The following is a 27,034-nucleotide window of genomic DNA, read 5'->3' as shown; positions in this document are numbered from 1 at the left end:
ATAATACAGCACCCAGCCAGTGTGACGATTACCGTTTGGAACCGAAGGACTTGCTACTTCCAGCACAGAAAGTGTTAAGCATCCAGTGACAAATGAAATCCTCTTGTCAGCTGCGTGGAGATTTGCATTTACACCTTCTCTAAGGAACCCAGAGAGGGATTAACTATTTCTGGAAGTTTCAGTTTGTCTAAGCAGCCTGTGTGTGGAAGAATGTACAGTTGCTGCTTAGTATGTAAGCCGGAAGATAATCTAGGAAATACCTTCGAATTCTGTTTACTTCGAAGAGACAGCAATTTGTTACCAGAGCTTTTGTGATGCCCACCAATATGCTTCCTGTGCCACCTGAAACCATAAAACAAAGCGGGCAACATTTCTAGGGCAGCGTAAGTAAGGCAAGAGCTAAAATGACACCGCTTTGACAGTTTACATTGGTCATTGGTATGTTTAACTATAAAATTTTAATGATCTGCACATCAGGGCATAAGAACATAAAGGAAAATGACACTTGCTGTGTAGAGGATGTAGCTGGTGTGTTCCTGCTGTACGAGCCCCTGCAGCTTCCTATAGGTGAGTATAACTGTTTTATAAATAGCTGTAAGTGTAGAGAACCTAGAACTAGCTTCATACAGGCGAAGTTAATAAGTAAGTACAGTAGATCTATGTGTCCATGTGTTTGGGAATATAGATAAAGGAAATGTTCAGTTCCTTAAGTATTCTTTTCAATTATTATGAAAGCCTGCAGTACATAATGTGCCCTAAATGCTGGTTAGAGGCTGGCAACCATGGAGGGGGTGGGACGGTGCATTTTGTAGTTTTCCATAAACATATTTTGGGGATTGTAAAAAAAAAAAAAAAAGTGCCCACTTCTGACAACTGGAACATGGATATTAGTAGTATGGCATTTTTGGGACCACTTCCCTAGAGCATGTTGTGCATGGTAGAATAATTGTTCTTCGTAACACTATTGCCGACTTCTTCCATCATTATATAATTGTATTTGGTTATGTTAATACAGTGGAGGGTGTTTATTAACACTGGAATGAGCTGCAACCACAGTCTTTTTTACAGCACTTTTGGAACAAGCCTGTTTGGCGAACACAACCTGGGCTTCCTTGTGGAGGGATATGTGTCTGATATGTGTAAATTATACAGTATGATGGAAATATAACTCCACCATCACCATAATATGGATCTACAAACAGTCCTATTCCCATGAGTGTTAGACGGTAATTGGTATAAAGTTCCAGTCCCCAGACCTTCTAGTATGCAGTGAAATAATCGATAGTGAAAAGGTCAACAGTCAAAAGGTTGACACAGCATAAATGTCAACATCCATTAGGTCAAAGTGTTGAAAATGTTGACACAAGCAAACGATGGGCATGGAAAAATGTCAACATGCGTTATTCATGATTATTTTTTAAAACCATACTTTACCATAGAGGGAGAATATAATAGTGTGCCCAAAGATGCGGTTCATTTATATAGTAGCCATGTTTAAACTGTGGCCCTCCAGCTATTGTAAAACTACAAGCCCCATCATGCCTTGCCACAGTTTTGCTATTAGGGAATGCTAAAACTATGGCAAGGCATGCTGGGATGTGTAGTTTCACAACAGCTGGAGGGCCACAGTTTGGCCATGCCTGACTTATGCAGTGTCCTTGTTCATCTATGTCGACATAGACACAAAAAAGGTAAAAACTCATTGGCCGTTTCCCATGTTGACCGTGTGAACATGTCGACTTCATGCATGTTGAACTTTTTGCTGTGTCGACCATTTAACTGTCGACCGATAGGGGTCATCCTAATGACTGTCACGCTAGACACTGTCGGCCATTCAACCCATACTAAAGAGATGCGGAAATGCCACAAAGTTCTGACTCCGAGCTCCCCTCAGCAGTGTGCTACTGTATTGAGTATGAAAGGGATTATAAACTCCCAGGACCAACATACAGTATGTCAGGGGTCATGTACAGTATGTAATACAGAACCTGCAAATGAATAACATGTAATTACCTAGTCTCTTGATTGTGGCTCACTCACAGCACCGGTTTGCTCCCAGTATGGCGGATCCCAGGAAAATCAGTTGCAAGGGTGGTAACACATTTGTTATCTCCTTTTCTAGTTGGTAGTGTGGCTAAAGTGTAGTCCATATAAGGCATTGATTCCCGCAGAACAATACCTGTATCACTGCATGTTTTCTAGGTTTCCTCCTAGAGCCACAACTGAAATAACTAGTCATACTTTGGGCCTTATTCTGGTCTGTGTGGCCGGAGCCGAATATGCGGCCAGGACCGTGCGTCCTAAACCCCGCCTTTCGTACGGATCGCTCACTCCGTCCGAATGCGGTAAGAAGCTGTCCCAACGGATCAGAAGTGTATTTCTCATGAATACACCTCCTCCATCTCAGGGAACCTCCCCCATCATTCGATGGTCGCAGACCATCGAATGCAGGACCGAGTGATCAGGCAGCTCCCGCAACCTCAGACCACATGGGCATTTCTCCGTGCAAAAGCAGGGATCTGGGCGGGCAGCTGACATCCGGCAATGTCATATGTCCGCCCCCTACACGTGCGTCACGACTGCATTACCATACGTACGCCCAGCATTTTCATGGGAACTCCCATGAAACGCGGGGTGTAAACATATGGTAATGAGCCCAAACAGCCCTTCACGCCCCACTCCACCCCCTGTTCGTAGTGTACACATTTCATGCGGAATTTGGACGTGCGTCCCATTCGCACATGCGCAGAGACGCCTCTGCACATGCGCAGACACAAAACATTGGCGGACCGACCGCACGCGGACATTACCGCACCAACCAGAATAAGGGCCTTTATTTGGAAATGTTATTACACCTGCATTATAGCCAGGAGACATGGAAAACATGCACTGCTGATAGTCCCAGCTTTGACAAACAATGATTTACAACTCTTAGATATAATATGATATGAGGCTAAGGACAGTTCCCCTACTTTGATGCTGTTAGAATAGAACTTCCTCTTCGTATCTTCTTCCCACAGAGCAATGCCATTATTTATCCCCTATATGGTTTTTGTATATACTTCAATTCAGAAATGTCAAATGAAGTGTGAATGTATCATGAAAACATTGTCCATCTCTCTGTATTTCCCTTCCTTGGGGGTGTAATTGGGGGTGTGGTGTAGAGTATAGGCCCCAAGTGATGGTGGGTGTGTCAGATCTGTGATCACTCATAGGAGGTCAGGCCAGTATGCAGTTATTCCCCCCCCCCCCCCCCCCCAGGATTGTACTCTGCAGCAATAAGCTCCACAGCCCCTGTTGCTGCCTCCTCCTTACTATCAGCAGAAGCCATAGTGGGATCTGCCTGAGTAGCAGCTGCATGAGATACCAAAGTGGCTGCATCAATAGAGGGACAGAAAATATTTTAGAAGAGTAGGAAAGGGGGTAGACATTATGGTAGGTAATAGTATGAATATGGTGATAAGGGGTTACTACTTTTATTTGGATTAATTAAAGTAAGGGTACAAAATGATCTGTTCCTGGACTATCTGGCCAGCGGCAGGTGAAGAGGTTAGGCTGCAGTACAGTCCAAAATACAAAAAGTGAACCTACACCTACTGCCATCACAAACACTGCCACACATTGCTGTTCAGGACTCACTGGCAGTTGGTGTGGGTCAAAGAAGAAAAAAAAACAAGTGAGAGCAGCGCTAACAAATAACATGAAGTATATGCATCAATGAAAATATAACAATTTTAATAACACATTAAGAATACATATGTATAATACATAAAATACTATAAAATAATAATTGGGACCTATTGAAGTGTTATAATCACCACTGGTAAGTTGATATAACCTGCACTGATCAGGGGCTTGCGTCCAAGATGGCTTAGATGAAGTCCTCAGGATTTTTATAAGGATGTCCTGATAGGTTCTTAACTTCAAACCCGTTGGCAAGAGTCTTGTTTAGCCAGCCCAGGGAACCTTTAGGTATGCAATCCAGTATCCAGATAGCAGGACGATTTTGATATTGAGGCAATGTCTGTAGGACATGATCAGAAGAATGAGCAGGTAGTCAAACAGCTTCTCCAAGTGGGAATCGATTTGTTCTCCAATATACGGTCAAAATCACCCATGTGGTGTGGGTCCTCTATTTGATATTTGGACTGTACTGCAACTTCACCTCTGCAACTGCCACTGGCCAGGAAGTCCAGAAATAGAGCATTTGTACCGGTGGAACGGGTCATGTTGGAGGGTATGCATATGGATCACTGGATCTCCATATGTACTAGAAATGTGTGCTGTAGATATCTGTATATTTTAGGGGCCTGCAATGTGCTGATATTTAGCAAGCTCCTGAAAGTCTAATGCTGGGTACACACCAGGACGACTAGGGCCCGATCCCCACAATCTAGATCCAATTCCGATCAATTGGATGTAGATTGTGTGCTGATTGGGCCCTTTTCTGACCTGGTGTGGACCGATACCGATCCGATGCGCGGTCCCGTGGGTCGGTCGGTCGTTATTGAGATCCTACCTGCTGCAGGTAGGATCTCAATGACGACCATACAGCCGGGTGCGGGTCGCCATCGGATCGGACCCGCTCACGGTGCACATCGTGAGCGGGTCGTGCCCCCCCGCGTCATCGTGAGCGGGTCGGACGAGACACTGACGACCCGCTCATGATGTGCATCGTGAGCGGGTCGTCCTGGTGTGTACCCCGCATAACTCATTGGCAAGTCTAACCTATAAAGAATATTCATTTTACTAGTGTTTCAATTCCTCTAACTACTGTGTGGGATTCTAGTTTGGACACTGATACTGTACTTGGGGAGCAATTCTTAATAGAATAATGGTTTAATCTGCACCTCTTTTAGTTATGTTTCTGCTATATTTTCTCTTTACATAGTTTCCATCTCTGTATTACTTTCAGTTATTAGCTTGCATGACTTTATGCTAATGACTTTTCTTTATCTTTCTGGCTTTCTGTGCTGGTGTGATGTCTCACAGATACAGATGTATCCTGAAAGCAACCTACTGTTGTGCATAACTCCCAACACCATAATTGTCCCAAGCAGGACTCCCCCGAAAAGGGGGCGTGACATCAGCAAAAGGGGACGTGGCTTTTTGGGATGTCCCTGGAATATCGGGACAGTTGGGAGGTATGCATAAGAAACAACTGTGCCTAATTATATACATTCAGGAATGAAATATTCTTAAAGTGGAAAATCTTTTACCATATTTTCTGCCGTACTTCCCAAAATGTCAGGGAGAATCGAAAACTTTGGTGAATTCCCCCATACTCCCAAGTCCCAGCCACTTCTACTATGAAGTTGGCAAGACAGAGATTTGAATAATTTATTTCCATCATTATTGCCTCACCCCTTGTTGTCTGACACTTAGCTTGGACTGCACCCGTTCCCCCTGCCCCAAACATACCAACACAGGACCTCCTTTCCTAATTTCCCAGAGTACGCACAGTAAGAATCAATTATAAATTAGTTTAATAATCACTGAAATGAAAGTTAATGAGAAGAGAGATTGCTATAGGAGGTTTTTTTTCCTGCATGTGTGTAATAAATGATTTCTCTAAAGTATGCATTAACACGCCTTAGGCCTTGCTGTACATACAAAGTATGCTTCTTAATTGTGTACATTAATTTTCTTGATGGGCTTTCATTATGATTTGTGTTGTCTGATAAGTCATTTTTTAATAATGATGAATTCAAATTTTATTGACAAACTGTAATATGAAGCAACATCAACTTAAAAATGAATTAGTATTATCTAGAATAGATTTAATGAGTGTATAGCAGCCTATTCACTGATTCTAAGGGGGACATTTACTTAGATGCTTCACATGAGATGTTGCTCTGGGCAACCAATCAGAATCTACTTATTAATCTAGCAGCTTCTAGAAGATAATGGTATCTGATTGGTTGCTAATAGCAACATCTCAAGTGAAATAGAACTCACATCTTAGTACATTTCCCCCTAAGCGTCTTATATAGATTCACTTCTTTTGTGTATAAGTTATTGACTATTGGCTATATAAAACATTTTTTCATATTGTATTTCACATTTTTATGTGCATGTGATTTACTGTCAATTAATCTCTGTAACCATGATGATGGGTTCTATGTATTAAGCCTTGGGATGAAGTGGAGATGAAGTCTTTTTCAAGCACAGTTGCTGCGTTATCTCTGCCCACTTTATCTCTCTCCAAGGCATACTTTCATTACCGACTTTCAATTATACTGTGCAATAATTGTTAATGATTTTCATGATGATATCGTTAATGATATTTTTTCGCATATCGTCTAGTGTGTACGCATTATATCGGTAACATTGTCTTCTGTTGTCCTGTATGTACAGACGATGGAGGACATAGTTATTGATCAACATGCGGCAGAATGCAGAATTGTAAAGCAGGGGTAACCATCGGTGGGTAAAACCATCAATGGTTCCCTTGCAGGTGGCTTCACTTCATCAAGTTTCCAATGGTACCATTGATGGTGACCATCAATGAGTAACTCACCGATGGCCATCACTTTCCTTTCTAATCTGCAGTGTAAATAGAAAGCTGCCAAGCAGCTAAATGCAAAAACAGATAGTATTTACCCTGCATGCAAAACAGAATAAATACATGTATTTGCATCCCTTTGCATTGCAATGTGGATTGCACAGGTACAAAGTTAATGGTTAGTTTTTGCTTTGCTCCAAATTCATAATCAGTGACTACAGTATATGTATTGCTGAAGCAGTGAAAACAGTGTTGGAGGGTTCCAGCGGAGACATTGCCCATGGCAACCAATCTGTTTTGAGGTAACATTTATCAAGTGTGTTCTATAAAAAAAAAAAAAAGCATCAGATTGGTCACCATGGGAACTTTCTTTATTGGGTCACTTCTCCGTTATTTTCACTGCTTCGTGGATAGACCCCCTAAGTTGCAACATACCTGACTTCCCTCCAGGATTGGCTGAGGTTCCCAGAAGCCCTGTTGCACTCTTTGCGCCCCCCCCCCCCAGAAATATGTGCAAATATCCCCTAATCACTACCAGCCCCCCACACCCCTGAACTCCCCTTGACTGCCCACAATAGAGTAAGAGTGGGAGGTCCATGGAGGGCTTGCTGATGTCATACATGCTGAATAGTGTAAATGTAGCCCAGCCCCCTGAATTTTATGGCACTGCACAGCCTGGACATGGCCCATATGTGCCTACTACACAACAACCTAGTTATGTAGAAGCAGCGCTGCCAAAAAAAAGGGAGGTTTACCCAGGCCCAGATCTGATGGAGGGCCCCATTACCTGGCAGCTGCATCAGCTCTTCTCAATCTAGCACATGCTGCTGTGTGCTGTGTGGGCTGCAGTGTGGCCAGGGAGGTGCTTAAGGTATTATTATATATTTTATTCTAAGAGTGCATGGCCATGCCTTCTGTGATTAGGCCACACCCCTTGAAAAGAACATGTGCCCAGCCAGGCTCTCTACTACGCTGAGTAGGAGTTGCAAAACATAGTGAATTTTAAGAATGAATCCTCTATGGTGCATGCACTCCATTGTTTATATGCAAAGATCCCTGTTGCAGTCACTTCAGTATTATGGATGTGTTATGTTGTGGCTGTCTTCCCAAATGTAGATCCACAGACAGAGGTCATGTGTAGAGGAATTTCACAAGGATACACTGTGCTGACCATTGGCTGTCGCAACTGTCAATGGTGTGTGCCATAGTGTGTCGACAATGCAGTGTTCAGAACCAGTTAAGACTGATATACTTTGCATACTATCAATCTTGCTGTTCTGACTGCAGCTGTTATTGTGGACATAACACTGTCCTCCTGTGCACCAGGCTCTCGGGGAAGCTGGATCAAAGTGCATCAAAGAGAGATAAAGGGGTCTATTTCCTATGCTTTGAGGTGGGATGCATCAAGCACAGCAAATTGTTGCACTCACCGCATGCATAACGGCATTTATTAATGCCATGTTCATAAGGATATTAGCAAAGGACAGAACTTGCAGTAAGGGCTGACCTTTGCGATGGTAGGACTTGCCGGTTTATGACCCGGAGACTTATCTATGCATGCGACTAGTGATGCATGCACCGCAGTGGTTTTTGGGAGGGATCAGACTAGTGATTCCGCCACACTTTAATTGGGGGGGGGTGGGGGGATAGGCATATGAATATCCTTACAAAGAAATAGCCAAATGGTTCTTATCTGCCGTCAAATTCTATGTTTCTAAGATCTCAAAACTCCAATAACTCAAAATAGAAACATATTTTTTTAGCATTCTGATGCATGTAACAATGTGTAAGCGCTTTGGCTAGTATGTCTCAGCAGCCTGTATATTTAGTTACAGAGTGAAGTCTTCTTCATTGTAATCTGGTTTTATCATGACAATGCTGAGTTGCTGCAAGAATTTATTATCTGTTTAATTGCTTATTACAGGCCAATGTATTAAACATGTTTTCATTATGTGGAAAACCATTTGTGTTTGATGGATTTCCTGACCCAACGGACACGTGGGAAATAATCGAGACTATTGGCAAAGGGACTTATGGGAAAGTTTTTAAAGTAATGAACAAGAAAAACGGAAGCAAAGCCGCAGTAAAGATCTTGGATCCATTTCATGTAAGTTACCTGCAACTTTCACCATTTACTTCTATATTGAACATTTGCGCATTTATCCCATGTTCAGGGGAAGACATAGATTTATTTTTGTTAATGATCATAGTGGGGGGACATTGCTTAAAACCTTTGCACAAGTGACTGTGTAGAAATGATGGTGCTGGGACCAATCAGACACTTGCTTTCATTATTGAATCATTATGACAGTGGTAGTCTAATTTACTGCTATGATCAAATCAGCATTGTATGCTATATTGTGAATGCATCTCCTTTATGCATTTCATGAATTGAAGGTTTTTATATTAAGTATATGTGATAGGTTATAATAAAGCTTTACAATGCAATGTAACCTTTGTGATATATACTGCTATTATGATTATATAAAGTATATAAATATATTTTCTGATGTAAAAATGACTTAGAAGAATATGCAGGATTATTTGGATATATGTAGAAAAGATAATGTTATCAATACTTGTGATGATGATGATGATGCTTGGTATATTTGAAATCATGAGAAAAGAAACAGGACATTCCCGTGGAAAGCGGGACAGTTGGGTGGTATGCAAGTGTAACACATCAGATAAATCTGTACAGTCTCCTGGTGTGTCCTAGTTTTATTGAACTGCTTGTAAGAAGCATTTGCAGTCAAAAGACATGGCCATCATAAGCAACGTGTCACTGGACTTGGTTCAGAGATGAGCTGTTTGGTGCAACTGTATCAGTAGTGTATGACAGCTCTTCTGTGGCTGTGCACCAGTAAATGTGCTTATACAGTATGCAGAAACTCACTCATGTAAGCCATCTTACTCTGCATAGCGCATTGAGGTGAGTTGCATGAGGACACATCTGTACAGCAGTACTACTATAAAATGATTACTATGTATAAATATTTAATTACTGCCATGACAATTACAATTCAAGTTTATTATTATTTATTATCAGTTTCTCATATAGCGCAGCATATTCCGTTGCGCTTTAAAAGGAGACAGTAATACAACAAACAGAGTATTTACAGAGAGTCAAAAGGTAGGAGGGCCCTGCTCGCAAGCTTACAATCTATAGGGAAATAGGTATTGATACATAAGAATAGATACTGTTTTCTTTATTGCATTGATTCCACCAGAATGCAAGGTTCTGTGACTGGTTCTGGAATTTGATAAGCTTGCCTGAAGAGATGTGTTTTTAGGGAACGCTTAAAGGTTTGGAGACTGGGGGAGAGTCTTATTGTGCTTGGGAGGGCATTCCACAGAGTGGGTGCAGCCCGAAGAAAGTCCTGCAGTAGGGAATGGGAGCGAGTAATGAGTGTGGATGAGAGACGCAGATCTTGGGAGGAGCGTAGAGGTCGTGTTGGATGATATTTTGAGATAAGAGAAGATATGTATGTTGGTGTAGTTTGGTTTATGGCTTTGTGTGTAAGTAAAAGAATTTTGTATTGAATACGGTAGAATACAGGTAACCAATGAAGTGACTGACAGAGTAGCTTTGCAGACGATGAACGTCTGGCTAGGAAGATTAGCCTCGCAGCTGCATTCATGGTGGACTGTAATGGTGAGAGTCTGCATTGGGGAAGGCCAATAAGGAGACTATTGCAATAATCAATGCTTGAGATAATGAGAGCATGGATTAGAGTTTTTGCAGTGTCTTGTGTAAGATATGGGCGGATTGTAAATATGTTTTTTAGGTGCATGTGGCATGATTTTGAGACAGATTGAATGTGGGGTACAAAGGAAAGTTCAGAGTCAAGGATAACACCAAGGCGACGAGTTTAAGAGGTAGGAGTGATTGTCACATTCTCAACGGCAATAGAGATATCAGGTTGGTAACTACTATTTATTGGCGGAAATATAATTAAGTCTGTTTTTAAAATATTAAGTTTGAGGTGACATCCAGGATGAAACAGCAGAAAGGCATTCAGATACACGGCTCAATACAGATGGGGACAGGTCCGGGGAGAATAGGTAGAGCTGAGTATCATCCGCATACAGATGATACTGAAATCCAAAGGAGCTTATTCATTTTCCAAGAGATGATGTATAGATTGAGAAAAGCAGAGGACCTAAAACTGAACCCTGAGGTACTCCAACTGAAAGAGGTAGCGAAGAGGAGGTAGAATCAGAGAAATTAACACTTAAGGGAGCGGTTAGATAGGTAGGATGAGAACCAAGAGAGGGCTTTGTCTTTAAGACCATGGATTGTAGTGTTTGTATGAGAAGTGTGTGGTCAACAGTGTCAAAAGCAGCAGAGAGATCTAGAAGAATTAATAGTGAATAGTGGCCTTTAGATTTAGCAGTGACCAGATCATTCACAACTTTATTCAGTGCTGTCTCTGTGGAGTGATGAGCACGAAAGCCTGACTGAAGCGGGTCCAGTGAGTTAAGAAAGCTTGTGAGGCGAGTGTAGGCAAGTTTTTCAAGTAGTTTGGAGGTGCATGGCAGTTGAGATATGGGACGGTAGTTTGAGAGAGAGCTTGGATCAGAATTCTGTTTTTTTCAGAATAGGAGTAATAACTGCGTGTTTGAACCATGAAGGAAAGACACCAGTAGAGAAGGAGAGGTTACAGATTTTAGTTAAGATTAGGATGAGCACAGGAGACAGAGATTTACTTACTTGTGAGGGTATAGGGTCAAGAGGAGAGGTAGTAGAGTGGGAGGAAGGGAAAAGTGCAGATACTTCATCTTCATTCGTGGGATCAAATAAAGTAAATGCATCAGAGGGCTCAGGTATGGAATTGAGCAGATCACCAACTGAGTTGGAGCATACCAATTCATCTCTGATCTTGTTAATCTTATCCCTGAAGTAGGAAGCAAGATCTTGTGCATGTATAGTGGCTGGTGGCTTGGGTGAGGGAGGGTTGAGAAGGGAATTAAATGTATTAAAAATAAGTTTTGGGTTAGAAACTTGAGCAGAAATGAGGGTTTGGAAATATGTTTGTTTGGCAGTTTCCAGGGCATATCTATAATACTTGTAGATATTCTTATATGTAAAGAAATCCATTGGACTGTGAGATTTACGCCATTTACGCTCAGCTTTGCGTGAGATATTTTGTAGGCGTCTTGTTAATTTAGAGTGCCATGGTTGGCGTCTAGGCCTATGTGGAGTGTAGTGGGTAACTGGGGCCACTTCATCCAGGGCTGTTTTGAGAGTTAGGTTACCGCCATCTTAGGAGAGGTGAATGCAGAAATAGGAGCAAGCTGTTGTTGCAATGAGGAGGAGAGTACTTGAAAATTAATATTATTAATGTTTCTGTGGGTTTGAGGTGGATTAAAAGTGTGTGTCTTAGAGTTTGCAGTAATAGAGGACAACATGCAGGAGATAAGGTTGTGATCTGAGAGAGGGAAAGGAGTATTGGTGAATTCAGACACTGAGCACAGCTTAGTGAATACCAGATCAAGGCAGGGTACTTGTGGAGTATCACGGATCCCATCGTATGGCATCGTTTGGCATATGTAGTGGCATACGATGGCATACGATGGTATACAATGCGATTTTTACCGATTTTTTTTTTTATAATTTTTGTTCAAAAATCGTATGCCATCGCATCGGATGCCATACGATGGCATACGATGCGATGCGATGGCACCCGATTTTGCACTGTAATGCATCAAAATGCATTGTAATGTGTAGTAAACATGTTCATTGACCCCAACTGTCATTTTTCACTGTGTACCACCCCCAATATCAACGCCAACCCGAAGCGCGGCGAGCGCAGCGGTACGCGTCCTCCGACCTTTTCATACCCCCACTATCCACGTCGGCGTGGAGTTGAGAATAGAAAGTGTGGCGAGCGCAGCTAGCCACCGAGCCCGAAGCATGGCAAGCGCAGCGAGCCCCGCGAGGGGACGCGGATACCTTCACAGCTATACGCGTCCCCTCGCAGGCTTCACGGTATCCGTGTCCCCTCGCGGGGCTCGCTGCGCTCGCCACGCTTCGGGCTCGGTGGCTCACTGCGCTCGCCACACTTTCTATTCTCAACTCCACGCCGACGTGGATAGTGGGGGTATGAAAAGGTCGTAGGACGCGTACCGCCGCCCCTCGCGGGTTCGCTGCGCTCGCCACGCTTCGGGTTGGCGTTGATATTGGGGGTGGTACACTGTGAAAAATGACAGTTGGGGGCCAATTAACATGTTTACTACACATTTCAATGCATTTTGATGCATTTCAGTGCAAAATCGGGTGCGATCGCATCGCATCGCATGCGATTTGATCGTATGCGATGCGATGCGATTTTTTTGCATACGATCAGCATACGATCAAGGTCGTGGGAGCCGTGATACTCCACAAGTACCCAAGGCAGTGATACTCCAATGTTGGTCATGCAATACCTGTGCATATACACGTGGATGGTAATCAAATACTGTATGTGCAAATACTGTATATTGCGGAAAACAAAATTTAAAGTTCCATTTACTAAATGAAATAAAGGTTCTTGATGGTCTCAAACCTGTAAGTCTTGGGTTAATTCTCCTGTAGAAGATTACCTTAAGTTAGAAGAAATTCCATCAGCGAGAAATGCTTCAAAAACGCCTAAGTGTGCAGAATGCAGCGTGCTTATAAAGTGGGCCATGTATTGTACAGCCAAACATTTCAGGCAGATAAAACCTAGAACATATTGATCTGAAGAGTGAAAGTTATTTACCGACTAAAGAATCTCTCTTGTGAAATTTAATAGAAAACACAAATTTCCCCAGCTTGAACCGAACAAGGGAATCAAAAAAGCAAAATGTAACAATACAGAGAATTTGATGGACATTTGCCCTTTAAACTTCATCTAGTGTTGTGCTGGATCGCGGAACATGCAAATATTAACTGATTTATGGCTTCAGGGGAAACAGCGATGGGTAATAACATATTATGCCATTCATTGTGGTTATGCAGCTGTTTTGCGCAATGATTTAGGAAATAAATTAGAAAATAGCTTTTCTATTATTGCACGCATATATATAAATGATAAACGACACTAATATTCTATGCATTATAAAAAACGTGTGCAGATTCATTAATTAGCTTTCAACCTAGATCAACTGCCATACAGACAAATGCAGTTGTCATTTGGAAAAACAAACGTTGGTGTCAAACTACATGATGGGTCAAAAATAAAACTAATGGGTTTGATTATTAGTTTTGTTACAGTGCTGTAACTAGATATTTTGGGGCCGATTCAGATCCATTTGCCCGAATTCGCCCCTTTCCCCAATGTTTGGGGTCTGCACATGTTTCACACTCGCCGAGACGTTCACTCCAATCATGGAGGTCCGGGGATGGGGCCAGGGGCGAGAGCAGGGGAATGCATGTGAGGGCTGCATGTGAAAGGATGTGTTTGCATATTCGCATTCAGACGTTGGAGGGGAGGCTGACGTTCGTTTGGCTGTCTGGTGGGTGCAACATACGCAGCCTAGTGAACAGGTCTGAATCAGTCCCTTTGGTACTCTGTGCCAGAAAGGGAATAGGTACCCCCCTCCCCAACACTCAAAATAGGGACCGCAGGCGCCAACAGCTCTCTCTGCCAATCAGCTGCTGCCCATTGATTTCAATGGGACTTTTGAAGTCCACCTCAGAGATCTGATGTTATAATAAATAGTCAGGACTAGACAAGCCTAATTTATAAGGTAAGCTAATACAGATTTCAATGCCCCATGGAGGACTATTTTGTGCACCGAAGGTATGTGACCACAAAGGAAAGGGCAGGGTTAAAAACTCCTCTCCGGGGAGAAGCCCGGAGAGGAGACTTTCAGCAGGAGTTCGAGGGCGGGGCTTAAATGTGACATCATTAAGTCCTACCCTCATGAAGGAAAGTGCCTAAATTTGCTGATCTTCGAGGAGGGCGCGGGGCTAAATGACGCAATGATGACACTTTAGCCCCACCCCCTCTCTGGAGATCGGCAGAAAAGGTAATTTAAATGTCGCAGCCGGGGGGGGGAAGGGGGGCAGAATCCGGGAGGGTTGCCCACCTTTCCAGGGGGCCGGGAGGGTGACCCGATTTTAGGGACCCTCCCGGCCATTCAGGAAGGGTAGGCAACCCTGGGAAAGGGGTCAAAGGAAATGCAGCACACACATGTGCCCAGCATCTATTCACTGCTTGCCCCACTGAGCAGTTCAGTGACCTTCCCAACCACACACAAATACACTCAACTCCTCGGGTGTGATGGCAAGACTGTGTCCAAAATCAGGATGGTGTGGGGATGTATGTATTTATGTATGTACATACAACACAGCAATGATGACAATGGACTGTACAGAAGGTGACAATTAAAATACATGAGTCACATGATACAGTAAAAACAAACACTTTATCCCCACAAATAAAAAAATAAATACATAGTACTGTAGTTGCCCTAGCCGACCCACAGAAGACGGGTTTTACTGGCAGCAGTGATGTTGGAACCACAAGTCCCAGCTGCAGGCATGTTGGCTCATATAATACTTTGTCCCACAGGTCCATAAAACACAGTATATGAAAGATAGAGCTTCCAGCTTTATTCCTTCCCAGCCGGCCCCTAACCTTCCCCAGCCCCAGCACCAGCTCTACTACTCACCCTTCTGTTTAGGTGCAGCCACAGTGCAGCCTCCTCCATTCTACAAAGTGAAACAGTCAGTGTTTGTGGCTGTGACTCAGGTTGTCAGACTTAGAGAAGCAGCCAGTTAGGTGCAATCAGCGTTGGCAGTCAGCAATCACTTCCCCTTGTGGAAGAGCCGGTGCCTGAGGTGAGGGATTAATTGGGTACAGCAGGAGCTTCATGGCACCCTCTGCTGGCTGGCGCTCTAAGAGCCAGTGTACTTGGTGTAACGGACGGGTCTGCCCTGCAGTAGTCTCCATAATCCTAAAAGTTTAGGATTTAAAATGACATATAAAAAGGCTAACGGTTCACTAATATGTACATTTGTGGAGGAGAGGAGGCTGGTTACCAATGAGTACTGATCACAAAAGGGACCCAGGGGTAATAGTTGACTATTGGCATCCCTATACCACTTACAGAATCGTGCTGGCCATACTCACAAGGAAACTGCATGGGCATACAATATTTGCACAAAAAGTTTCAAAACAATTTCATTGTTAGAGTTGCATTATTTTTATTAGGACTACAGTATGTTAAAAACTCATCATGCTGCAGAGGGTTATGTAGGGTACACACCAGAACGATCATGATTGTGATCATGAGACCATTGTACGATGGTCGCACGATCTGTATGGAACGCACAATCTGCTCACGATCTGTACCCAGCAGAAGGGATCTTTTACAAATCCTCACTGCAGCAAGTAGGATCTCCAAATCGGTCAAGATTGTATCGAAATTGGGGGAATTGACGCCACATCGTCCTGGTGTGTACCCAGCATAAGGCTATGTGGAAAACTCATCATGCAGCAGGGAGTGGGCCTGTTTTCAAATCTCATCATGCAGTAGACTATGTTGAAGCAGTTCATTGTAAATGTCACCAAGGCCCCACCCATATCCTACTCTCTTAAAAGCCTTGAATGACTCCCTGAAATGAATAATCATGCATTGTCTTAATGCCCACCTTTCTTACTACCTTTCATCACACTACCATTCCTTCTGCATACCTGCCTGCTACAGCCCCCATCTACAGTACTCTGTGTTCTACTAGCTCCTATTTCATCAGATTTGCATTTTTCCCATAGACTATAAGCTTAACCAAAGGTACTTGTTCATGTTTTCACTGTATGTGTGCTCTGTGTTTTGTTATTCCTGTCTCTTTGGTGGTGCAGAATTTTAGGAAAGTTTGTCACAGGCTGTTAGTCTTTAATAATTTCATAAGATCAAGAAAAGCAAAGCAAACTCTCTCTCCTCTCGCTCTCTCGCTCTCTCTCTCTCACTATATATATATATATATATATATATATATATATAAAATACCTGTTAAGTGTCTGTCTGTTTGTATGTTTGTTTGAGCTAATCTCGAGAACCACTTTACGGATTTTGATGCCATTTTCACCATTTTATAGAGCATTTGTTGAGGAAGGTGTAGGTGTATGAGACATTAATCTGTCACAAAAGCGAGCTGAGAAGTGCTGATTTTAGTAAGAGTGACAGTGCAATAAGATACAAATGGTAATGCTACACTGCACACTATGGTACTGACTGCAGTAGCTGTGCTCTCATAGAAGGCTTCAAACTTCAGGATATTATTGGGGCAGTACATATGGTGTAATGGTTAGCATTATTGCCTCACAGCGCTGAGGTCATGGGTTCGATTCCCTCCATGGCTCTAACTGTGCGGAGTTTGTACATTCCCCCGTACTTGCGTGGGTTTCCTCCGGGTACTCCGGTTTCCTCCCACAATCCAAAAATATACTGCTAGGCTAATTAGCTCCCAAAAAAAATAACCCTAGAATGTCGGTGTGTTGCGTGTACATGTGGTAGGGAATATAGATTGTAAGCTCCACTGGGGAAGGGACTGATGTGAATGTTCCAATATTCTCTGTAAAGCGCTGCATAATCTGTATGCGCCAGTGGTCGAAGTGGGGCGGTATACGGGGGTATGCCATACCGCCACTTTAATCTGAAGATTAAAAAAAAAAACTTTTTTTTCCCCCTCAGGGTGCTCTCTGATCACTCAGCAGCGCATATTGTGCTTTTGTAATACCCCTGTACAGTGGGGCAGTCTGGCAGGGGACGTTGATGGACAGGGGGGTGTCCGAAGGTGCGCACTATATTCACTCTTTACTTTTCCATACCCCCACTTCAAAATTTCCATACCCCACTTCAAAATTTCCACTTCGACCACTGGTATGCGCTATATATGAAACTGCTAATAAATAAATAATAAATATTGTCACAGATCATCTTTCACATTTGTATCTACCCCAAATCTCTCATTAATGCGCTTCCTTCACCCACTTTCATTTGTCATCAGTAATACAGGCAAATATTTTCCATAATTGCCTCTGCCCCCTGCCTCCCCAATTGTGCCTCTGACCCACCTCCCCCATAAGTGCTTCTGCCTTCTACCTCCCCACACTGCCACCAATACCCACTTTTCAGCCCCTCAAGTGAAAATGTCAGAACTTGTGGGCTGTGGGCCCAGATGCAAAATTATCATTTGGGCACCCCCTCCACCACCCCAACCCAAGTGCACAATATATATATATATATATATATATATATATTTATATATATATATATATATATATGTATACACTACTGGAGCAAGTAAAATCACAGGTAACTGTGGCCTAGCGGGTAGAGACACAGCTACACTGTGAACAGCAACACTGGTTCGATCTACAGTTGGGTACAATTTTTTTTTAAATGTACTCAGTGTTGCAAGTAAGGGGGTACGGTGTGGTACGGAGTACCTGTAAGAAATATGTTGCAGGTACGCAGTACCACTTACCCCTGATCCACTGTCATTTCTATTTTCATTTTAAGTCTAAATATAATGCATCCGCAGCCCGCCCACCCAGCGTTATGATTGGTGCTGTATGCAGCTACCGGCTACTGCTGATTTAGCCTGTCACACTGACAGGCATCAGCAGCGCCGACAGCATGAAGAGCAGGCTCCACTATTGTAAGCACAAGCTGCCTGGCTCTCCCCCAAGCAAAAGCCAACCCACCCCCCAGTCATTCCCAGTTTCTCATTCCCTGTCTCCTGTGTCCACGCCTCTATTGTCATTTAGTCACTCCTCTAGCTTTGTGTGACCACGCCCCCTGATGACACATGACCATGCCCATTTTTGGTGGAGGCTATCAGTACCACCAAGAAAAAAATTCTACTTGCACCACTGAATGTACTTATTTTCTTTTATTTTTAAATCAATAGTTACAGTGTTTGGTGCTTTGCAAATTCCTTTTGCCTTTTGCACAAAAAAAAATAACAATGGCAGGCTGCCATGTACACGATACAGTTATTGTCCATACTGCATTACAAAGCACGGTTATTTTTCGCATGAGATTTCCCATTTCAGGCAAAAGTCCTTACTTTGGGGACAGTGTACTTGCACAGAATTCGCAGCGACAGATGTTAATGGTTACACATGTCCTTGGTTCAGATTGCTACTGTATGAACATGGAAGCTTGCTAACCTTTTCTAATGAGGGATAATTAAAGAAAACATTATTTGAGGACCAGTCTATCATTACGCTGTACTGCGCCATGAAAACAGCACACTCAGACACATACCGACACCTCAGACAATAAGATTTTGATTGGAGTCATACAAAATACAGTATGTTGATTGCAGTCTGCCTTCCTTTTGTTTCCCTGGTATTGAACTGTACATAATTCAAATGCACCTATCAGCATTTAGCAGGGAAGGTTTTCCTTTGTCTGTGCCAGCATAAATTCAGCTACAGAAGCTGAATTGTCAAACTATCCATTTTGTAACTCTGCATCTAAACCATGTAGAATTGCTACGGATCGTCTCTTCATCTCTTGGCTGTATCATCATACAAACCTTTTAGATACCTGTACTGTTCACTCTGCAGCTTCTGCTGACTCCAAAGTCAAGTTGTTGCTGCGTTCCTGTTTCTACCAAGCTGTACCAGCATACTCACTGCCTTCCGCAAGAACAATATCATCTTGCTGGTGCAGTACAGTAAGTACAGTACAGTCGTTTGTACATTGTGACCGATTGCTGCATTATAAGCAGCCAGGCTCCTACGAGGACAAAATGGGGTACTTGTGTATTTTGGCGGCGCCCATCGCATCGCATACCATAAGGCATACGATGGTATGCGATGCAACGCGATATCGCACGATACTGTACAATGTCATACAATTTTTAAATTGTATGACATTGTACATGGCATACAATGCCATACAATGCGATGCGATTAAACATTGTATAAGCACCCTAATGGGTGCTTACAATGTGAAATGCACCCCCACGCCACCCCCCCCACTATAAACGTGAACCCAAAGTGTGGCGAGCGCAGCGGTACGCGTCCTCCGTCCTTTTCATACCCCCACTATCCACGTCGGCGTGGAGTTGAGAATAGAAAGTGTGGCGAGCGCAGCGAGCCACCGAGCCCAAAGCGTGGCGAGCGCAGCGAGCCCCGCGAGGGGACGCGGATATCTGTGAAGCCCACGAGGGGACTCCGATACCTGTGAAGGTATCCGCGTCCCCTCGCGGGGCTCGCTGCGCTTGCCACGCTTCGGGCTCGGTGGCTCGCTGCGCTCGCCACACTTTCTATTCTCAACTCCACGCCGACGTGGATAGTGGGGGTATGAAAAGGTCGGAGGACACGTACCGCTGCCCCTCGTCGGCTCGCTGCGCTCGCCACGCTTCGGGTTCACGTTTATAGTGGGGGGGGTGGCGTGGGGGTGCATTTCACATTGTAAGCACCCATTAGGGTGCTTAAAAGCACCCTTGATGGTGCTTATACGATCTTTCATCGCATAGGGGGCGCCCATCGCATCGCATACCATAAGGCATACGATGGTATGCGATGCAACGCGATATCGCGCAATACTGTACAATGTCATACAATTTTAAAATTGTATGACATTGTACATGGCATACAATGCCATACAATGCGATGCGATTAAACATTGTATAAGCACCCTAATGGGTGCTTACAATGTTAAATGCACCCCCACGCCACCCCCCCCCACTATAAACGTGAACCCGAAGCGTGGCGAGCGCAGCGAGCCCGCGAGGGGAGGCGGTACGCGTCCTCCGACCTTTTCATACCCCCACTATCCACGTCGGCGTGGAGTTGAGAATAGAAAGTGTGGCGAGCGCAGCGAGCCACCGAGCCCGAAGCGTGGCGAGCGGACGCGGATACCTGTGAAGCCCACGAGGGGACTCCGATACCTGTGAAGGTATCCGCGGGGCTCGCGGGGCTCGCTGCGCTCGCCACGCTTCGGGCGCGGTGGCTCGCTGCGCTCGCCACACTTTCTATTCTCAACTCCACGCCGACGTGGATAGTGGGGGTATGAAAAGGTCGGAGGACACGTACCGCTGCCCCTCGTCGGCTCGCTGCGCTCGCCACGCTTCGGGTTCACGTTTATAGTGGGGGGGGTGGCGTGGGGGTGCATTTCACATTGTAAGCACCCATTAGGGTGCTTAAAAGCACCCTTTATGGTGCTTATACGATCTTTCATCCCATAGGGGGCAAAAATTGTGCTGTGTCGCATCGCATGCCATGCGATGCATGTCTTGCGATGCGACGCGATGAAAACCTCGCGCGATGCACATCGGGGGCGCCGCTATAATACACAAGTACCCAAAATGGTCCCTGAGCGGAAGCGCTTGGTGCCCACCTTGTCCCAGAATTAACCTGTTTCCCTTCTTTCCCTATTGTTCAAATTCAACCAGTGCATAACACTGTATACAGTCGCCTGGTGTGTATGGGCCAGAGATTAGCGATGAAAATACTTTATTCAGCTACTGCAGGCTGCCGCTATGGGTATTGTCGGTATAATATTTAATACTGTAAATACTAGATTATGGGTATTGTCCGTAATACTGTTGGTGTAATAAATACCGGATTTATTCGCATAATTAGGCATAAATTAATGGATTGTTTCGCAGACTCAGTTACTGTACACAGTAGTAGAATCACATGTGATATCGTGATTTTCAGGCATGTTAGGGAACAACATGGCTGCAGCATGGAGACAGCACGATTTAGAATATTGTACAGTGTGTTTAAAACCTTCCGTGGTAAATTTTGCTGGGGCAGGATAAACTGCACAGAACGTCGCTTCTCCCTCCCCCTTATTTCTGCTTCGGGTACCATAATACTGTATGAACAGTGTATAATTCTTGTGAGACCCATACACACTAGACGCTTTACATCTGGATATTGCCTGGTGTGTATGGGAGAGAGATCCCCTACTAGCGATGAGAATACTGTATTAGACTACTGGAGGCTGCCGCTATGGGTATTGTCCGTAATACTGTTGGTGTAATAAATACCGGATTTATTCGCATAATTAGGCATAAATTAATGGATTGTTTTGCAGACTCAGTTACTGTACACAGTAGTAGGATCACATATGATATCGTGATTTTCAGGCATGTTAGGGAAAACCATGGCTGCCGCATGGAGACAGCGCCATTTAGAATATTGTACAGTGTGTTTAACCCCTTCCTGACACAGCATGTTTTTGCCTTCCTGACAGAGCCCTTTTTTTCAAATCTGACATGTATCACTTAAGTGGGGATAACTTTTTTTTGCTTTTACTTATCCCAGTGATTTTGAGATTGTTTTTTCGTGACACATTGTACTTCAAGTTAGTGGTAAATTTTCGTCGATACAGTCTGTTTTTTTTTTTTGTGAAAAATACCAAAATGTCGGAAAAAAATGGAAAATTTAGCAATTTGCAAAATGTTAAATTTTCTGCTTGTGAGACAAATAATCATACCACTCAAAATAGTTAATAACTAACATAGACCATATGTCTACTTTATGTTTCCATCATTATTTCAACTTCCTTTTAATTTTTTTGGACACTAGGAGGCTTACAATATGAATAGCAAATTTTCAAATTTTCAAGAAAATTTCAAACACTGATTTTTTTAGGGACCAGTTCAGTTCTGATGTGACTTTGAGGGACTTGTATGTGAGACACCCCCATAAATGATGCCATTTCAAAAACTGCACCCCTCACAGTATTCAAAACAGCATTTTGGAAGTTTGTTAACCCTTTAGGTGTTTCACAGGAATTAAAACAAAGTGTAGGTGAAATTTCAAAATTTCATTTTTTTTGCAGATTTGCAATTTTAATACATTTTTCTAAGGCACACAGTACATTTTACTAGAGAAATGTGACTAAAAATTGATTCCCCCAATTCTTTTGTTTTCATAAATATCCTATATGTGGCCCTAGTGTGCACGTTGACCAAACCACAGGCTTCATAATAGAAGGAGCACCTACTTGATTTTGGAGCCTCCTTTTTATGAGATTATTTTTTAGGCACCATGTAGGTTTCTAGGCACCATAAGATGCTAAAAGTTAGGAACCCCCCTCACAAGTGACCCCATTTTGCAAACTACACCCCTCAGGGAATTCATCTAGGGGTATAGTGTACATTTCAAACCCCCAGGGGTTTCACCAATTTTGATACAACTGGGCTGTGCAAATGAAAAATTACATTTTTTACACAAAAATGCAGTTCTGGCTCAAAATTTTTCATTTTCACAAGGAATGAAGGAGACAAAGCACCCCAAAATCTGTGCCCCAATTTCTCCCGAGTATGGCAATGCCTCACATGTGACCAAAAAATACCAGTTGGGTGCATGGCAGGACTCAGAAGGGAAGGAGTGATATTTGGATTTTGCAGCACAGATTCTGGTGGAATGTTGGTGGGTGCTATGTCGCATTAGCAAGACCCCCAAAGCACCAATACAGTGGAACCCCCCCACAAGTGACCCCATTTTGCAAACTACACCCCTCAGGGAATTCATCTAGGGGTATAGTGTACATTTCAAACCCCCAGGGGTTTCACCAATTTTGATACAACTGGGCAGTGAAAATGAAAAATTACATTTTTTTACACAAAAATGCAGTTCTGGCTCCAAATTTGTCATTTTCACAAGGAATGAAGGAGACAAAGCACCCCAAAATCTGTGCCCCAATTTCTCCCGAGTACGGCAATGCCTCACATGTGACCAAAAAATACCAGTTGGGTGCATGGCAGGACTCAGAAGGGAAGGAGTGATATTTGGATTTTGCAGCACAGATTCTGGTGGAATGTTGGTGGGTGCTATGTCGCATTAGCAAGACCCCCAAAGCACCAATACAGTGGAACCCCCCCACAAGTGACCCCATTTTGCAAACTACACCCCTCAGGGAATTCATCTAGGGGTATAGTGTACTTTTCAAACCCCCAGGGGTTTCACCAATTTTGATACAACTGGGCAGTGAAAATGAAAAATTACATTTTTTTACACAAAAATGCAGTTCTGGCTCCAAATTTGTCATTTTCACAAGGAATTAAGGAGACAAAGCACCCCAAAATCTGTGCCCCAATTTCTCCCGAGTACGGCAATGCCTCACATGTGACCAAAAAATACCAGTTGGGTGCATGGCAGGACTCAGAAGGGAAGGAGTGATTTTTGGATTTTGCAGCTCAGATTCTGGTGGAATGTTGGTGGGTGCTATGTCGCATTAGCAAGACCCCCGAAGCACCAATACAGTGGAACCCCCCCACAAGTGACCCCATTTTGCAAACTACACCCCTCAGGGAATTCATCTAGGGGTATAGTGTACATTTCAAACCCCCAGGGGTTTCACCAATTTTGATACAACTGGGCTGTGCAAATGAAAAATTACATTTTTTACACAAAAATGCAGTTCTGGCTCAAAATTTTTCATTTTCACAAGGAATGAAGGAGACAAAGCACCCCAAAATATGTGCCCCAATTTCTCCCGAGTATGGCAATGCCTCACATGTGACCAAAAAATACCAGTTGGGTGCATGGCAGGACTCAGAAGGGAAGGAGTGATTTTTGGATTTTGCAGCTCAGATTCTGGTGGAATGTTGGTGGGTGCTATGTCGCATTAGCAAGACCCCCGAAGCACCAATACAGTGGAACCCCCCCACAAGTGACCCCATTTTGCAAACTACACCCCTCAGGGAATTCATCTAGGGGTATAGTGTACATTTCAAACCCCCAGGGGTTTCACCAATTTTGATACAACTGGGCAGTGAAAATGAAAAATTACATTTTTTTACACAAAAATGCAGTTCTGGCTCCAAATTTGTCATTTTCACAAGGAATGAAGGAGACAAAGCACCCCAAAATCTGTGCCCCGATTTCTCCCGAGTACGGCAATGCCTCACATGTGACCAAAAAATACCAGTTGGGTGCATGGCAGGACTCAGAAGGGAAGGAGTGATTTTTGGATTTTGCAGCTCAGATTCTGGTGGAATTTTGGTGGGTGCTATGTCGCATTAGCAAGACCCCCGAAGCACCAATACAGTGGAACCCCCCCACAAGTGACCCCATTTTGCAAACTACACCCCTCAGGGAATTCATCTAGGGGTATAGTGTACATTTCAAACCCCCAGGGGTTTCACCAATTTTGATACAACTGGGCAGTGAAAATGAAAAATTACATTTTTTTACACAAAAATGCAGTTCTGGCTCCAAATTTGTCATTTTCACAAGGAATGAAGGAGACAAAGCACCCCAAAATCTGTGCCCCGATTTCTCCCGAGTACGGCAATGCCTCACATGTGACCAAAAAATACCAGTTGGGTGCATGGCAGGACTCAGAAGGGAAGGAGTGATTTTTGGATTTTGCAGCTCAGATTCTGGTGGAATTTTGGTGGGTGCTATGTCGCATTAGCAAGACCCCCGAAGCACCAATACAGTGGAACCCCCCCCACAAGTGACCCCATTTTGCAAACTACACCCCTCAGGGAATTCATCTAGGGGTATAGTGTACATTTCAAACCCCCAGGGGTTTCACCAATTTTGATACAACTGGGCTGTGCAAATGAAAAATTACATTTTTTACACAAAAATGCAGTTCTGGCTCAAAATTTTTCATTTTCACAAGGAATGAAGGAGACAAAGCACCACAAAATATGTGCCCCAATTTCTCCCGAGTATGGCAATGCCTCACATGTGACCAAAAAATACCAGTTGGGTGCATGGCAGGACTCAGAAGGGAAGGAGTGATATTTGGATTTTGCAGCACAGATTCTGGTGGAATGTTGGTGGGTGCTATGTCGCATTAGCAAGACCCCCAAAGCACCAATACAGTGGAACCCCCCCACAAGTGACCCCATTTTGCAAACTACACCCCTCAGGGAATTCATCTAGGGGTATAGTGTACATTTCAAACCCCCAGGGGTTTCACCAATTTTGATACAACTGGGCAGTGAAAATGAAAAATTACATTTTTTTACACAAAAATGCAGTTCTGGCTCCAAATTTGTCATTTTCACAAGGAATGAAGGAGACAAAGCACCCCAAAATCTGTGCCCCAATTTCTCCCGAGTACGGCAATGCCTCACATGTGACCAAAAAATACCAGTTGGGTGCATGGCAGGACTCAGAAGGGAAGGAGTGATATTTGGATTTTGCAGCACAGATTCTGGTGGAATGTTGGTGGACGCTATGTCGCATTAGCAAGACCCCCAAAGCACCAATACAGTGGAACCCCCCCACAAGTGACCCCATTTTGCAAACTACACCCCTCAGGGAATTCATCTAGGGGTATAGTGTACTTTTCAAACCCCCAGGGGTTTCACCAATTTTGATACAACTGGGCAGTGAAAATGAAAAATTAAATTTTTTTACACAAAAATGCAGTTCTGGCTCCAAATTTGTCATTTTCACAAGGAATTAAGGAGACAAAGCACCCCAAAATCTGTGCCCCAATTTCTCCCGAGTACGGCAATGCCTCACATGTGACCAAAAAATACCAGTTGGGTGCATGGCAGGACTCAGAAGGGAAGGAGTGATTTTTGGATTTTGCAGCTCAGATTCTGGTGGAATGTTGGTGGGTGCTATGTCGCATTAGCAAGACCCCCGAAGCACCAATACAGTGGAACCCCCCCACAAGTGACCCCATTTTGCAAACTACACCCCTCAGGGAATTCATCTAGGGGTATAGTGTACATTTCAAACCCCCAGGGGTTTCACCAATTTTGATACAACTGGGCTGTGCAAATGAAAAATTACATTTTTTACACAAAAATGCAGTTCTGGCTCAAAATTTTTCATTTTCACAAGGAATGAAGGAGACAAAGCACCCCAAAATATGTGCCCCAATTTCTCCCGAGTATGGCAATGCCTCACATGTGACCAAAAAATACCAGTTGGGTGCATGGCAGGACTCAGAAGGGAAGGAGTGATTTTTGGATTTTGCAGCTCAGATTCTGGTGGAATGTTGGTGGGTGCTATGTCGCATTAGCAAGACCCCCGAAGCACCAATACAGTGGAACCCCCCCACAAGTGACCCCATTTTGCAAACTACACCCCTCAGGGAATTCATCTAGGGGTATAGTGTACATTTCAAACCCCCAGGGGTTTCACCAATTTTGATACAACTGGGCAGTGAAAATGAAAAATTACATTTTTTTACACAAAAATGCAGTTCTGGCTCCAAATTTGTCATTTTCACAAGGAATGAAGGAGACAAAGCACCCCAAAATCTGTGCCCCGATTTCTCCCGAGTACGGCAATGCCTCACATGTGACCAAAAAATACCAGTTGGGTGCATGGCAGGACTCAGAAGGGAAGGAGTGATTTTTGGATTTTGCAGCTCAGATTCTGGTGGAATTTTGGTGGGTGCTATGTCGCATTAGCAAGACCCCCGAAGCACCAATACAGTGGAACCCCCCACAAGTGACCCCATTTTGCAAACTACACCCCTCAGGGAATTCATCTAGGGGTATAGTGTACGTTTCAAACCCCCAGGGGTTTCACCAATTTTGATACAACTGGGCAGTGAAAATGAAAAGTTACATTTTTTTACACAAAAATGCAGTTCTGGCTCAAA

The 27,034-nt window shown here is 43.6% G+C and overlaps 1 protein-coding gene across 5 annotated transcripts in view; it reads left to right on the top strand.

The window, feature by feature from the left end:
• The window catches only part of MYO3A (myosin IIIA), a 199,572-nt gene that overhangs the window by 14,828 nt on the left and 157,710 nt on the right, over positions 1–27,034 (top strand). For 3 of the 5 annotated variants that reach the window (XM_083189243.1, XM_083189244.1, XM_083189239.1), the window contains exons 1-4: positions 202–383; positions 478–567; positions 4,993–5,144; positions 8,430–8,612. In XM_083189243.1, the coding sequence (XP_083045369.1) occupies positions 5,115–5,144; positions 8,430–8,612 (213 nt within the window). In that variant the 5' untranslated portion in view covers positions 202–383; positions 478–567; positions 4,993–5,114. Of the gene's footprint in view, positions 1–201; positions 384–477; positions 568–4,992; positions 5,145–8,429; positions 8,613–27,034 lie in introns of those variants that run through there. The other 2 variants (XM_083189241.1, XM_083189240.1) reach the window with 2 other exon arrangements.

Source organism: Crinia signifera, chromosome 5 (assembly GCF_055691185.1).
Source record: "Crinia signifera chromosome 5, ASM5569118v1, whole genome shotgun sequence".
NCBI lineage: Eukaryota > Metazoa > Chordata > Amphibia > Anura > Myobatrachidae > Crinia > Crinia signifera.
The sequence above is the reverse complement of the archived record's forward strand: the minus strand, read 5'-3'. Positions and strand labels throughout refer to the sequence as shown.